This window comes from Cherax quadricarinatus, chromosome 30, assembly GCF_038502225.1.
Source record: "Cherax quadricarinatus isolate ZL_2023a chromosome 30, ASM3850222v1, whole genome shotgun sequence".
In the NCBI taxonomy this organism is placed as follows: domain Eukaryota; kingdom Metazoa; phylum Arthropoda; class Malacostraca; order Decapoda; family Parastacidae; genus Cherax; species Cherax quadricarinatus.
In genome coordinates, this window is record NC_091321.1 from 35,947,014 (window position 1) to 35,963,144 (window position 16,131).

A 16,131-nucleotide genomic window follows, 5' to 3' on the forward strand; every position below is an offset into this window, starting at 1 on the left:
AGTAACTAACATACCTTGAGTGTCTGCTGTATACTGCGTCACATGATCAGTGAAAGTGACTAACATACCTTGAGTGTCTGCTGTATATTGCGTCACGTGAGCAGTGAAAGTGACTAACATACCTTGAGTGTCTGCTGTATACTGCGTCCCGTGAGCAGTGAAAGTGACTAACATACCTTGAGTGTCTGCTGTATACTAAGTCACGTGAGCAGTGAAAGTGACTAACATACCTTGAGTGTCTGCTGTATACTAAGTCACGTGAGCAGTGAAAGTGACTAACATACCTTGAGTGTCTGCTGTATACTGCGTCACGTGAGCAGTGAAAGTAACTAACATACCTTCAGTGTCTGCTGTATATTGCGTCACGTGAGCAGTGAAAGTGACTAACATACCTTGAGTGTCTGCTGTATACTGCGTCACGTGAGCAGTGAACGTAACTAACATACCTTGAGTGTCTGCTGTATACTGCGTCACGTGAGCAGTGAACGTAACTAACATACCTTGAGTGTCTGCTGTATACTGCGTCACGTGAGCAGAGAAAGTAACTAACTTACCTTGAGTGTCTGCTGTATACTGCGTCACTTGAGCAGTGAAAGTAACTAACATACCTTGAGTGTCTGCTGTATACTGCGTCACGTGAGCAGTGAAAGTAACTAACATACCTTGAGTGTCTGCTGTATACTGCGTCACTTGAGCAGTGAAAGTAACTAACATACCTTGAGTGTCTGCTGTATACTGCGTCACTTGAGCAGTGAAAGTAACTAACATACCTTGAGTGTCTGCTGTATACTGCGTCACATGAGCAGTGAAAGTAACTAACATACCTTGAGTGTCTGCTGTATACTGCATAACATGAGCAGTGAAAGTGACTAACATACCTTGAGTGTCTGCTGTATACTGCGTCACGTGAGCAGTGAAAGTGACTAACATACCTTGAGTGTCTGCTGTATACTGCGTCACATGATTAGTGAAATTGACTAACATACCTTGAGTGTCTGCTGTATACTGCGTCACATGATTAGTGAAATTGACTAACATACCTTGAGTGTCTGCTGTATACTGCGTCACGTGAGCAGTGAAAGTGACTAACATACCTTGAGTGTCTGCTGTATACTGCGACACGTGAGCAGTGAAAGTGACTAACATACCTTGAGTGTCTGCTGTATACTGCGTCACGTGAGCAGTGAACGTAACTAACATACCTTGAGTGTCTGCTGTATACTGCGTCACATGATTAGTGAAATTGACTAACATACCTTGAGTGTCTGCTGTATATTGCGTCACGTGAGCAGTGAAAGTGACTAACATACCTTGAGTGTCTGCTGTATACTGCGTCACTTGAGCAGTGAAAGTAACTAACATACCTTGAGTGTCTGCTGTATATTGCGTCACGTGAGCAGTGAACGTAACTAACATACCTTGAGTGTCTGCTGTATACTGCGTCACGTGAGCAGTGAACGTAACTAACATACCTTGAGTGTCTGCTGTATACTGCGTCACGTGAGCAGTGAAAGTAACTAACATACCTTGAGTGTCTGCTGTATACTGCGTCACGTGAGCAGTGAACGTAACTAACATACCTTGAGTGTCTGCTGTATACTGCGTCACGTGAGCAGTGAACGTAACTAACATACCTTGAGTGTCTGCTGTATACTGCGTCACGTGAGCAGTGAAAGTGACTAACATACCTTGAGTGTCTGCTGTATACTGCGTCACGTGAGCAGTGAAAGTGACTAACATACCTTGAGTGTCTGCTGTATACTGCGTCACGTGAGCAGTGAAAGTGACTAACATACCTTGAGTGTCTGCTGTATACTGATTCACGTGAGCAGTGAAAGTGACTAACATACCTTGAGTGTCTGCTGTATACTGCGTCACGTGAGCAGTGAAAGTGACTAACATACCTTGTGTGTCTGCTGTATACTGCGTCACGTGAGCAGTGAAAGTAACTAACATACCTTGAGTGTCTGCTGTATACTGCGTCACATGATCAGTGAAAGTAACTAACATACCTTGAGTGTCTGCTGTATACTGCGTCACTTGAGCAGTGAAAGTAACTAACATACCTTGAGTGTCTGCTGTATACTGCGTCACTTGATCAGTGAAAGTAACTAACATACCTTGAGTGTCTGCTGTATACTGCGTCACATGATCAGTGAAAGTGACTAACATACCTTGAGTGTCTGCTGTATATTGCGTCACGTGAGCAGTGAAAGTGACTAACATACCTTGAGTGTCTGCTGTATACTGCGTCACGTGAGCAGTGAAAGTGACTAACATACCTTGAGTGACTGCTGTATACTGCGTCACGTGAGCAGTGAAAGTGACTAACATACCTTGAGTGTCTGCTGTATACTGCGTCACGTGAGCAGTGAAAGTGACTAACATACCTTGAGTGTCTGCTGTATACTGCGTCACGTGAGCAGTGAAAGTGACTAACATACCTTGAGTGTCTGCTGTATACTGCGTAACATGATCAGTGAAAGTGACTAACATACCTTGAGTGTCTGCTGTATATTGCGTCACATGATCAGTGAAAGTGACTAACATACCTTAAGTGTCTGCTGTATACTGCGTCACATGATCAGTGAAAGTAACTAACATACCTTGAGTGTCTGCTGTATACTGCGTCACTTGAGCAGTGAAAGTAACTAACATACCTTGAGTGTCTGCTGTATACTGCGTCACTTGAGCAGTGAAAGTAACTAACATACCTTGAGTGTCTGCTGTATACTGCGTCACATGATCAGTGAAAGTGACTAACATACCTTGAGTGTCTGCTGTATATTGCGTCACGTGAGCAGTGAAAGTGACTAACATACCTTGAGTGTCTGCTGTATACTGCGTCCCGTGAGCAGTGAAAGTGACTAACATACCTTGAGTGTCTGCTGTATACTAAGTCACGTGAGCAGTGAAAGTGACTAACATACCTTGAGTGTCTGCTGTATACTAAGTCACGTGAGCAGTGAAAGTGACTAACATACCTTGAGTGTCTGCTGTATACTGCGTCACGTGAGCAGTGAAAGTAACTAACATACCTTGAGTGTCTGCTGTATATTGCGTCACGTGAGCAGTGAAAGTGACTAACATACCTTGAGTGTCTGCTGTATACTGCGTCACGTGAGCAGTGAACGTAACTAACATACCTTGAGTGTCTGCTGTATACTGCGTCACGTGAGCAGTGAACGTAACTAACATACCTTGAGTGTCTGCTGTATACTGCGTCACGTGAGCAGTGAAAGTAACTAACTTACCTTGAGTGTCTGCTGTATACTGCGTCACTTGAGCAGTGAAAGTAACTAACATACCTTGAGTGTCTGCTGTATACTGCGTCACGTGAGCAGTGAAAGTAACTAACATACCTTGAGTGTCTGCTGTATACTGCGTCACGTGAGCAGTGAAAGTAACTAACATACCTTGAGTGTCTGCTGTATACTGCGTCACTTGAGCAGTGAAAGTAACTAACATACCTTGAGTGTCTGCTGTATACTGCGTCACTTGAGCAGTGAAAGTAACTAACATACCTTGAGTGTCTGCTGTATACTGCGTCACATGATCAGTGAAAGTAACTAACATACCTTGAGTGTCTGCTGTATACTGCGTCACTTGAGCAGTGAAAGTAACTAACATACCTTGAGTGTCTGCTGTATACTGCGTCACATTATCAGTGAAAGTAACTAACATACCTTGAGTGTCTGCTGTATACTGCGTCACTTGATCAGTGAAAGTAACTAACATACCTTGAGTGTCTGCTGTATACTGCGTCACATGATCAGTGAAAGTGACTAACATACCTTGAGTGTCTGCTGTATATTGCGTCACGTGAGCAGTGAAAGTGACTAACATACCTTGAGTGTCTGCTGTATACTGCGTCACGTGAGCAGTGAAAGTGACTAACATACCTTGAGTGACTGCTGTATACTGCGTCACGTGAGCAGTGAAAGTGACTAACATACCTTGAGTGTCTGCTGTATACTGCGTCACGTGAGCAGTGAAAGTGACTAACATACCTTGAGTGTCTGCTGTATACTGCGTCACGTGAGCAGTGAAAGTGACTAACATACCTTGAGTGTCTGCTGTATACTGCATAACATGATCAGTGAAAGTGACTAACATACCTTGAGTGTCTGCTGTATATTGCGTCACATGATCAGTGAAAGTGACTAACATACCTTAAGTGTCTGCTGTATACTGCGTCACATGATCAGTGAAAGTAACTAACATACCTTGAGTGTCTGCTGTATACTGCGTCACTTGAGCAGTGAAAGTAACTAACATACCTTGAGTGTCTGCTGTATACTGCGTCACTTGAGCAGTGAAAGTAACTAACATACCTTGAGTGTCTGCTGTATACTGCGTCACATGATCAGTGAAAGTGACTAACATACCTTGAGTGTCTGCTGTATATTGCGTCACGTGAGCAGTGAAAGTGACTAACATACCTTGAGTGTCTGCTGTATACTGCGTCCCGTGAGCAGTGAAAGTGACTAACATACCTTGAGTGTCTGCTGTATACTAAGTCACGTGAGCAGTGAAAGTGACTAACATACCTTGAGTGTCTGCTGTATACTAAGTCACGTGAGCAGTGAAAGTGACTAACATACCTTGAGTGTCTGCTGTATACTGCGTCACGTGAGCAGTGAAAGTAACTAACATACCTTCAGTGTCTGCTGTATATTGCGTCACGTGAGCAGTGAAAGTGACTAACATACCTTGAGTGTCTGCTGTATACTGCGTCACGTGAGCAGTGAACGTAACTAACATACCTTGAGTGTCTGCTGTATACTGCGTCACGTGAGCAGTGAACGTAACTAACATACCTTGAGTGTCTGCTGTATACTGCGTCACGTGAGCAGAGAAAGTAACTAACTTACCTTGAGTGTCTGCTGTATACTGCGTCACTTGAGCAGTGAAAGTAACTAACATACCTTGAGTGTCTGCTGTATACTGCGTCACGTGAGCAGTGAAAGTAACTAACATACCTTGAGTGTCTGCTGTATACTGCGTCACTTGAGCAGTGAAAGTAACTAACATACCTTGAGTGTCTGCTGTATACTGCGTCACTTGAGCAGTGAAAGTAACTAACATACCTTGAGTGTCTGCTGTATACTGCGTCACATGAGCAGTGAAAGTAACTAACATACCTTGAGTGTCTGCTGTATACTGCATAACATGAGCAGTGAAAGTGACTAACATACCTTGAGTGTCTGCTGTATACTGCGTCACGTGAGCAGTGAAAGTGACTAACATACCTTGAGTGTCTGCTGTATACTGCGTCACATGATTAGTGAAATTGACTAACATACCTTGAGTGTCTGCTGTATACTGCGTCACATGATTAGTGAAATTGACTAACATACCTTGAGTGTCTGCTGTATACTGCGTCACGTGAGCAGTGAAAGTGACTAACATACCTTGAGTGTCTGCTGTATACTGCGACACGTGAGCAGTGAAAGTGACTAACATACCTTGAGTGTCTGCTGTATACTGCGTCACGTGAGCAGTGAACGTAACTAACATACCTTGAGTGTCTGCTGTATACTGCGTCACATGATTAGTGAAATTGACTAACATACCTTGAGTGTCTGCTGTATATTGCGTCACGTGAGCAGTGAAAGTGACTAACATACCTTGAGTGTCTGCTGTATACTGCGTCACTTGAGCAGTGAAAGTAACTAACATACCTTGAGTGTCTGCTGTATATTGCGTCACGTGAGCAGTGAACGTAACTAACATACCTTGAGTGTCTGCTGTATACTGCGTCACGTGAGCAGTGAACGTAACTAACATACCTTGAGTGTCTGCTGTATACTGCGTCACGTGAGCAGTGAAAGTAACTAACATACCTTGAGTGTCTGCTGTATACTGCGTCACGTGAGCAGTGAACGTAACTAACATACCTTGAGTGTCTGCTGTATACTGCGTCACGTGAGCAGTGAACGTAACTAACATACCTTGAGTGTCTGCTGTATACTGCGTCACGTGAGCAGTGAAAGTGACTAACATACCTTGAGTGTCTGCTGTATACTGCGTCACGTGAGCAGTGAAAGTGACTAACATACCTTGAGTGTCTGCTGTATACTGCGTCACGTGAGCAGTGAAAGTGACTAACATACCTTGAGTGTCTGCTGTATACTGATTCACGTGAGCAGTGAAAGTGACTAACATACCTTGAGTGTCTGCTGTATACTGCGTCACGTGAGCAGTGAAAGTGACTAACATACCTTGTGTGTCTGCTGTATACTGCGTCACGTGAGCAGTGAAAGTAACTAACATACCTTGAGTGTCTGCTGTATACTGCGTCACATGATCAGTGAAAGTAACTAACATACCTTGAGTGTCTGCTGTATACTGCGTCACTTGAGCAGTGAAAGTAACTAACATACCTTGAGTGTCTGCTGTATACTGCGTCACTTGATCAGTGAAAGTAACTAACATACCTTGAGTGTCTGCTGTATACTGCGTCACATGATCAGTGAAAGTAACTAACATACCTTGAGTGTCTGCTGTATACTGCGTCACGTGAGCAGTGAAAGTGACTAACATACCTTGAGTGTCTGCTGTATACTGCGTCACTTGAGCAGTGAAAGTAACTAACATACCTTGAGTGTCTGCTGTATACTGCGTCACGTGAGCAGTGAAAGTAACTAACATACCTTGAGTGTCTGCTGTATACTGCGTCACGTGAGCAGTGAAAGTAACTAACATACCTTGAGTGTCTGCTGTATACTGCGTCACGTGACAGTGAAAGTAACTAACATACCTTGAGTGTCTGCTGTATACTGCGTCACTTGAGCAGTGAAAGTAACTAACATACCTTGAGTGTCTGCTGTATACTGCGTCACTTGATCAGTGAAAGTAACTAACATACCTTGAGTGTCTGCTGTATACTGCGTCACATGATCAGTGAAAGTAACTAACATACCTTGAGTGTCTGCTGTATACTGCGTCACGTGAGCAGTGAAAGTGACTAACATACCTTGAGTGTCTGCTGTATACTGCGTCACTTGAGCAGTGAAAGTAACTAACATACCTTGAGTGTCTGCTGTATACTGCGTCACGTGAGCAGTGAAAGTAACTAACATACCTTGAGTGTCTGCTGTATACTGCGTCACGTGAGCAGACAAGGACTGAGAGAGATCACTCAACATTATATTGTTCTCTGGAAGAAAAGAAAATGCATATTTTTAATAATGTTGTTATAACACATTCTACATTGTTACTGCTACAGTAACTTAGTGAACATGATCATTGTTACTGCTACAGTAACTTAGTGAACATGATCATTGTTACTGCTACAGTAACTTAGTGAACATGATCATTGTTACTGCTACAGTAACTTAGTGAACATGATCATTGTTACTGCTACAGTAACTTAGTGAACATGATCATTGTTACTGCTACAGTAACTTAGTGAACATGATCATTGTTACTGCTACAGTAACTTAGTGAACATGATCATTGTTACTGCTACAGTAACTTAGTGAGCATGATCATTGTTACTGCTACAGTAACTTAGTGAACATGATCATTGTTACTGCTAGAGTATCTTAGTGAACATGATCATTGTTACTGCTACAGTAACTTAGTGAACATGATCATTGTTACTGCTACAGTAACTTAGTGAACATGATCATTGTTACTGCTACAGTAACTTAGTGAACATGATCATTGTTACTGCTACAGTAACTTAGTGAACATGATCATTGTTACTGCTACAGTAACTTAGTGAACATGATCATTGTTACTGCTACAGTAACTTAGTGAACACGATCATTGTTACTGCTACAGTAACTTAGTGAACATGATCATTGTTACTGCTACAGTAACTTAGTGAACATGATCATTGTTACTGCTACAGTAACTTAGTGAACATGATCATTGTTACTGCTACAGTAACTTAGTGAACATGATCATTGTTACTGCTACAGTAACTTAGTGAACATGATCATTGTTACTGCTACAGTAACTTAGTGAACATGATCATTGTTACTGCTACAGTAACTTAGTGAACATGATCATTGTTACTGCTAAGTAACTTAGTGAACATGATCATTGTTACTGCTACAGTAACTTAGTGAACATGATCACTGTTACTGCTACAGTAACTTAGTGAACATGATCACTGTTACTGCTACAGTAACTTAGTGAACATGATCATTGTTACTGCTACAGTAACTTAGTGAACATGATCATTGTTACTGCTACAGTAACTTAGTGAACATGATCATTGTTACTGCTACAGTAACTTAGTGAACATGATCACTGTTACTGCTACAGTAACTTAGTGAACATGATCATTGTTACTGCTACAGTAACTTAGTGAACATGATCATTGTTACTGCTACAGTAACTTAGTGAACATGATCATTGTTACTGCTACAGTAACTTAGTGAACATGATCACTGTTACTGCTACAGTAACTTAGTGAACATGATCATTGTTACTGCTACAGTAACTTAGTGAACATGATCATTGTTACTGCTACAGTAACTTAGTGAACATGATCATTGTTACTGCTACAGTAACTTAGTGAACATGATCATTGTTACTGTTACAGTAACTTAGTGAATATGATCATTGTTACTGCTACAGTATCTTAGTGAACATGATCATTGTTACTGCTACAGTAACTTAGTGAAGATGATCATTGTTACTGCTACAGTAACTTAGTGAACATGAACATTGTTACTGCTACAGTAACTTAGTGAACATGATCATTGTTACTGTTACAGTAACTTAGTGAATATGATCATTGTTACTGCTAGAGTATCTTAGTGAACATGATCATTGTTACTGCTACAGTAACTTAGTGAACATGATCATTGTTACTGCTACAGTAACTTAGTGAACATGATCATTGTTACTGCTACAGTAACTTAGTGAACATGATCATTGTTACTGCTACAGTAACTTAGTGAGCATGATCATTGTTACTGCTACAGTAACTTAGTGAACATGATCATTGTTACTGCTACAGTAACTTAGTGAGCATGATCATTGTTACTGCTACAGTATCTTAGTGAACATGATCATTGTTACTGCTACTGTAACTTAGTGAACATGATCATTGTTACTGCTACAGTAACTTAGTGAACATGATCATTGTTACTGCTACAGTAACTTAGTGAACATGATCACTGTTACTGCTACAGTAACTTAGTGAACATGATCACTGTTACTGCTACTGTCACTTAGTGAACATGATCATTGTTACTGCTACAGTAACTTAGTGAATATGATCATTGTTACTGCTACAGTAACTTAGTGAACATGATCATTGTTACTGCTACAGTAACTTAGTGAACATGATCATTGTTACTGCTACAGTAACTTAGTGAACATGATCATTGTTACTGCTACAGTAACTTAGTGAACATGATCATTGTTACTGCTACAGTAACTTAGTGAACATGATCACTGTTACTGCTACTGTAACTTAGTGAACATGATCATTGTTACTGCTACAGTAACTTAGTGAACATGATCATTGTTACTGCTACAGTAACTTAGTGAACATGATCACTGTTACTGCTACAGTAACTTAGTGAACATGATCACTGTTACTGCTACTGTCACTTAGTGAACATGATCATTGTTACTGCTACAGTAACTTAGTGAATATGATCATTGTTACTGCTACAGTAACTTAGTGAACATGATCATTGTTACTGCTACAGTATCTTAGTGAACATGATCATTGTTACTGCTACAGTAACTTAGTGAACATGATCATTGTTACTGCTACAGTAACTTAGTGAACATGATCACTGTTACTGCTACTGTAACTTAGTGAACATGATCATTGTTACTGCTACAGTAACTTAGTGAACATGATCATTGTTACTGCTACAGTAACTTAGTGAACATGATCATTGTTACTGCTACAGTAACTTAGTGAACATGATCATTGTTACTGCTACAGTAACTTAGTGAACATGATCATTGTTACTGCTACAGAAACTTAGTGAACATGATCATTGTTGCTGCTTCAGTAACTTAGTGAACATAATCATTGTTACTGCTACAGAAACTTAGTGAACATGATCATTGTTGCTGCTACAGTAACTTAATGAACATGATCATTGTTACTGCTACAGTAACTTAGTGAACATGATCATTGTTACTGCTACAGTAACTTAGTGAACATGATCATTGTTACTGCTACAGTATCTTAGTGAACATGATCATTGTTACTGCTACAGTAACTTAGTGAACATGATCATTGTTACTGCTACAGTAACTTAGTGAACATGATCATTGTTACTGCTACAGTAACTTAGTGAACATGATCATTGTTACTGCTACAGTAACTTAGTGAACATGATCATTGTTACTGCTACAGTAACTTAGTGAACATGATCATTGTTACTGCTACAGTATCTTAGTGAACATGATCAATGTTACTGCTACAGTAACTTAGTGAACATGATCATTGTTACTGCTACAGTAACTTAGTGAACATGATCATTGTTACTGCTACAGTAACTTAGTGAACATGATCATTGTTACTGCTACCGTATATTAGTGAACATGATCATTGTTACTGCTACAGTAACTTAGTGAACATGATCATTGTTACTGCTACAGTAACTTAGTGAACATGATCATTGTTACTGCTACAGTAACTTAGTGAACATGATCATTGTTACTGCTACAGTAACTTAGTGAACATGATCATTGTTACTGCTACAGTAACTTAGTGAACATGATCATTGTTACTGCTACAGTAACTTAGTGAACATGATCATTGTTACTGGTACTGTAACTTAATGAACATAATCATTGTTACTGCTACAGTAACTTAGTGAACATAAGCATTGTTACTGCTACAGTAACTTAGTGAACATGATCATTGTTACTGCTACAGTAACTTAGTGAACATGATCATTGTTACTGGTACTGTAACTTAGTGAACATGATCATTGTTACTGCTACAGTAACTTAGTGAACATGATCATTGTTACTGCTACAGTAACTTAGTGAACATGATCATTGTTACTGCTACTGTAACTTAGTGAACATGATCATTGTTACTGCTACAGTATCTTAGTGAACATGATCGTTGTTACTTCTTCAGTAACTTAGTGAACATGATCATTGTTACTGCTACAGTAACTTAGTGAACATGATCATTGTTACTGCTACAGTAACTTAGTGAACATGATCGTTGTTACTTCTTCAGTAACTTAGTGAACATGATCATTGTTACTGCTACAGTAACTTAGTGAACATGATCATTGTTACTGGTACAGTAACTTAGTGAACATGATCGTTGTTACTTCTTCAGTAACTTAGTGAACATGATCATTGTTACTGCTACAGTAACTTAGTGAACATGATCATTGTTACTGCTACAGTAACTTAGTGAACATGATCGTTGTTACTGCTAGAGTATCTTAGTGAATATGATCTTTGTTACTGTTACAGTAACTTAGTGAACAGGATCATTGATACTGCTGGAGTTTACCTGGAGAGAGTTCCGGGGGTCATCTCCTGGTGGATCAGAGCCTGATCAACCAGGCTGTTACTGCTGGCTGCACGCAAACCAACGTACGAGCCACAGCCCGGCTGGTCAGGAACCGACTTTAGGTGCTTGTCCAGTGCCAGCTTGAAGACTGCCAGGGGTCTGTTGGTAATCCCCCTTATGTATGCTGGGAGGCAGTTGAACAGTCTCGGGCCCCTGACACTTATTGTATGGTCTCTTAACGTGCTAGTGACACCCCTGCTTTTCATTGGGGGGATGTTGCATCGTCTGCAAAGTCTTTTGCTTTCGTACTGAGTGATTTTCGTGTGCAAGTTCGGTACTAGTCCCTCTAGGATTTTCCAGGTGTATATAATCATGTATCTCTCCCGCCTGCGTTCCAGGGAATACAGGTTCAGGAACCTCAAGCGCTCCCAGTAATTGAGGTGTTTTATCTCCGTTATGCGCGCCGTGAAGGTTCTCTGTACATTTTCTAGGTCAGCAATTTCACCTGCCTTGAAAGGTGCTGTTAGTGTGCAGCAATACTCCAGCCTAGATAGAACAAGTGACCTGAAGAGTGTCATCATGGGCTTTGCCTCCCTAATTTTGAAGGTTCTCATTATCCATCCTGTCATTTTTCTAGCAGATGCGATTGATACAATGTTATGGCCCTTGAAGGTGAGATCCTCCGACATGATCACTCCCAGGTCTTTGACGTTGGTGCTTCGCTCTATTTTGTGGCCAGAATTTGTTTTGTACTCTGATGAAGATTTAATTTCCTCGTGTTTACCATATCTGAGTAATTGAAATTTCTCATTGTTGAACTTCATATTGTTTTCTGCAGCCCACTGAAAGATTTGGTTGATGTCCGCCTGGAGCCTTGCCGTGTCTGCAATGGAAGTCACTGTCATGCAGATTCGGGTGTCATCTGCAAAGGAAGACACTGTGCTGTGGCTGACATCATTGTCTATGACAGATATGAGAATGAGGAACAAGATGGGAGCGAGTACTCTGCCTTGTGGAACAGAGCTTTTCACCGTTCCACTGAAGGATTTGGTGGTCAACCAAGGAGTACTGTGCCGTGTTGCACAGCTGGTGGACCCCGGCAGAACCACATACCAACTGGTGATACCGGAGTTCATGATACCTGTTACTCTTAGGTTGATCCACGATGTCCCAGGTGTAGCGCACCCCGGGAAGGACCGCAGTATCAAACAGGCACGAATGAAATATTTCTGGCCTAAGATGGCAGCAGACATTGCCAAGCATGTACACCAGTGCGTTATTTGCCTACAGCACAAGGGTACCGTTACAGGTTCTAACCCCATTCTAAAGTATCCCATTACAAAGGAGCCCTGGGAGAGAACTTCTGTCGATCTGTTGACGAACTTCTCGACCTCGGAGAAGGGAAATAAGCACCTGCATGTAATGGCAGATAACTTGACGCGGTACAGTGAATTAGTACCCATTCCTGATAAAACTGCCGAGACTGTTGCTAATGCTTTCCGTGAGCATGTGGTTCTCCGTCATACCTGCCCACGTGTCATTCTGTCAGACAATGGGTCTGAGTTCATAAACGCCATAATGCAGGATCTTTGCTCCAGATTTAACATTCGCCAAGCGCCAGTAGCTCCACGCCACCCTGCTAGTAATGGTCTTGCTGAACGTACAAATCGCAAAGTCCTGGAGGTGCTCAGGTTAACTGTTAACCCAAGTTGTACTACATGGGATGAGGCTATCCCAGATGTTCAGTGTACATTAAACTCCTCCCTCAACAGCTCGATCGGTGAGACACCTCATTTCATTTTGTTTGGCTATGACAAGCGCTTACCGCACGAAATTCTGTTTGCTCCGCCTCGACCTACTTACGATACTGATAACCCCAGTGTAGTAAAGATGCGGACATCGCAGCTTGTTTTCCAGCGGGTACGAGAGAACCTTATGAAGGCTACTGATAGGTTCACGTCTGAGCGCAATGCCCGCGCCAAGGAAAGCAAAGTGGAACCAGGTTGTAAAGTTATGTTGCTCAACCCAGCGCAGACCCCAGATACGCACAAACTCGTCCCAAAATTCGTGGGTCCTTACCGTGTCCTCCGACAGCTCCGTGGCAATAAGTTCGAGGTGAGGGAGATTGCTACTGGAACTATCAAAGAAGCCCACCTTGATCACATAAAGTATGTGGATCATGTGCAGGCCGAAGCAGAGCTGGAGTCGCGTGCGTTGCAACGCCACAATCAGACCAATGCTAGGGACAACGCGTCTACTTCTTCTCCCACTACTACTGTTACTGAAGACAGCCCAGTAACGCTCCATACTTATGGCCTGCGACCCAGGACAACAGTACATTTCTATGACATTGACGTACCTACTGACTTGTGTGGCTCCTACGCTAGTTATGCTAATTGTTTGTTTGCAGAAATGGGTATAAATGTGCACACATTGTATAGCTAGTTGATAATGGAGTCAGGGTGGACAACTTCATGTAATTATGTAAACAATTTTAGAAGGGTACCCAAAGTATAATGAATTCCATGGATATAGTATTATTGTAGGTATGTGCACCCAGTGTCTCTTAAAGCCTGTATTACGGTCAGGGCAGTGTTGTCCTCCAAGTCATATGTCACACCTTAGGAAATGATACTGTCAGTCATTGTTTGCAGATGTGAGGGTGCAACAACGTTCGTAGACTAGTGGTCAAGCCTGATGTTCAACCCTGCAGACAACCTGTATGTAGAAGATTTTAGTTCCAGTGCTGACGTCTCCGGACTCTCTCCTCAATGAAGCAGCGCGGGCAAGCCAGTTTTCTCTTCCCCAGGATGGGAGAGTTTTTTTTTTTTTTTGCCTGTTGCATTTTATGTCCGTTTTTGATTTGCAAGTGAGCGAAAGCCAGTCCCTCCCTGGGGTAGCTAGCGTAAGTAATTCTTTTGCACCTACGGGCCCACCAGTATTGTGGTGCGTGGCCGAGCAAATGTAGACAGCCTGTACTGTCAGCACAGACAGCCTATGCCATCTGCTGGCTTAGTTCATATTTCCCGACATTTAAGTGCTGCCCTCTGTAGGCATACCCAGGTCGGTGGGATGCTGGGCCCATTCAATCTCACTTCCCGGCCGACCGACTTAAGAGGTACAAGCGCTCCCCTCCACGGACTGGCTATCGGTCATTCCCTCACATTGCCCGTTGTGTACTCACTCCTATCCAATTAAAGCAAAACTAGTCCACGGCCGTATCATTACTACCTACGCTACCTCCATCGGCACTAAAACGTTGTTCAACAGCAAGAACAGTAATAACAAACCCTTGGTTCAACCAGAGAACCCTTGGTTCAACCAGAGAGCCCTTAGTTCAACCAGAGAACCCTTGGTTCAATCAGAGAACCCTTGGTTCAGCCAGGTAACTCTTGGTTCAACCAGAGAACCCTTTGTTCAATCAGAGAACCCTTGGTTCAACCAAAGAACTCTTGATTCAACCTGAGAACCCATTTGTTTAACCAGAGAACCCTTGGTTCAACAAGAGAACCCTTGGTTCAAATTGAGAATCATTGGTTTTTTCTAGAGAGCCCTCATTTCAACCAGAGAACCCTTGGTTCAACCACAGAACCCTTTGTTCAATCAGAGAACCCTTGGTTTAACCAGAGACCTCTTGATTCAACCAGAGAAACCTTGGTTCAACCAGAGAACCCTTGGTTCAACCAGAGATCTCTTCATTCAACCGGGGAACTCTTTCTTCACCCAGAGAACCCTTGGTTCAACCAGAGAACCCTTGGTTCAACCAGAGATCTCTTGATTCAACCGGAGAATTCTTTGTTCAACCAGAAAACCCATGGTTCAACCAGAGAACCCTTGCTTCAACCGAAGAACTCTTTGTTGAGCCAAAAAACCCTTGGTTCATCTAGAGAACCCTTGTTTCAACCAGAGAACCCTTGGTTCAACCAGATAACCCTTGGTTCGACAAAAGAACCCTTGGATCAATCAGAGAACCGTTGGGTCAACAGGAGACCCCTTGGTTCATCCTGAGAACCCTAGGTTCAACCAGAGAACTCTAGGCACAACCATACAACCCTTGGTTCAACCAGAGAACCCTTGGTTCAAACAAAGAACTCTTAGTTCAACCAGAGAACCCTTGGTTCAACCAGAGAACCTTTGGTTCAACCAGATAACCCTTGGTTCAACAAGAGAACCCTTGGACAAATCAGAGAACCGTTGGGTCAACAGAAGACCCTTTGGTTCATCCTGAGAACAATTGGTTCAACCAGAGAACTCTAGGTACAACCAGACAACCCTTGATTCAACCAGATAACCCTTGGGTCAAACTGAGAACTCTTGGTTCAACCAGAGAACCCTTGGTTCAAACTGAAAACCCTTGGTTCTACCAGAGAACCCTTGGTTCAATCAGAGAGCCTTTGGTTCATCTAGGGAGCCCCTGATTCAACGAGAGATCTCTTGTTCCAACCAGAGAGCCCTTGGTTCAACCAGAGAACCCTTGGTTAAACCAGAGAACTCTTGGTTCAACCAGACAACCATTGGTTCAACCGGAGAACTCAAGGTTCAACCAGAGAACCCGTGGTTCAATCAGAGAACTCTTGGTTCAACCAGAGAACCCTTGGTTCAATCGGAGAACTTTTGGTTCAACCAGACAACCCTTGGATCAATCAGAGAATCGTTGGGTC

General features: G+C 42.3%; 1 protein-coding gene across 2 annotated transcripts in view; it reads right to left on the bottom strand.

Annotated features, from left to right (window-relative positions):
* Positions 1-16,131, bottom strand: part of LOC128692771 (angiopoietin-1) — a 178,020-nt gene that overhangs the window by 137,533 nt on the left and 24,356 nt on the right. The window contains exon 3 of one of the 2 annotated variants that reach the window (XM_070090104.1): positions 7,088-7,162. The exons of the other annotated variant lie outside the window; for it this stretch is intronic. Coding sequence (XP_069946205.1) covers positions 7,088-7,162 — 75 coding nt within the window. The remainder of the gene's footprint in view (positions 1-7,087; positions 7,163-16,131) is intronic. 2 annotated transcript variants of the gene reach the window in all.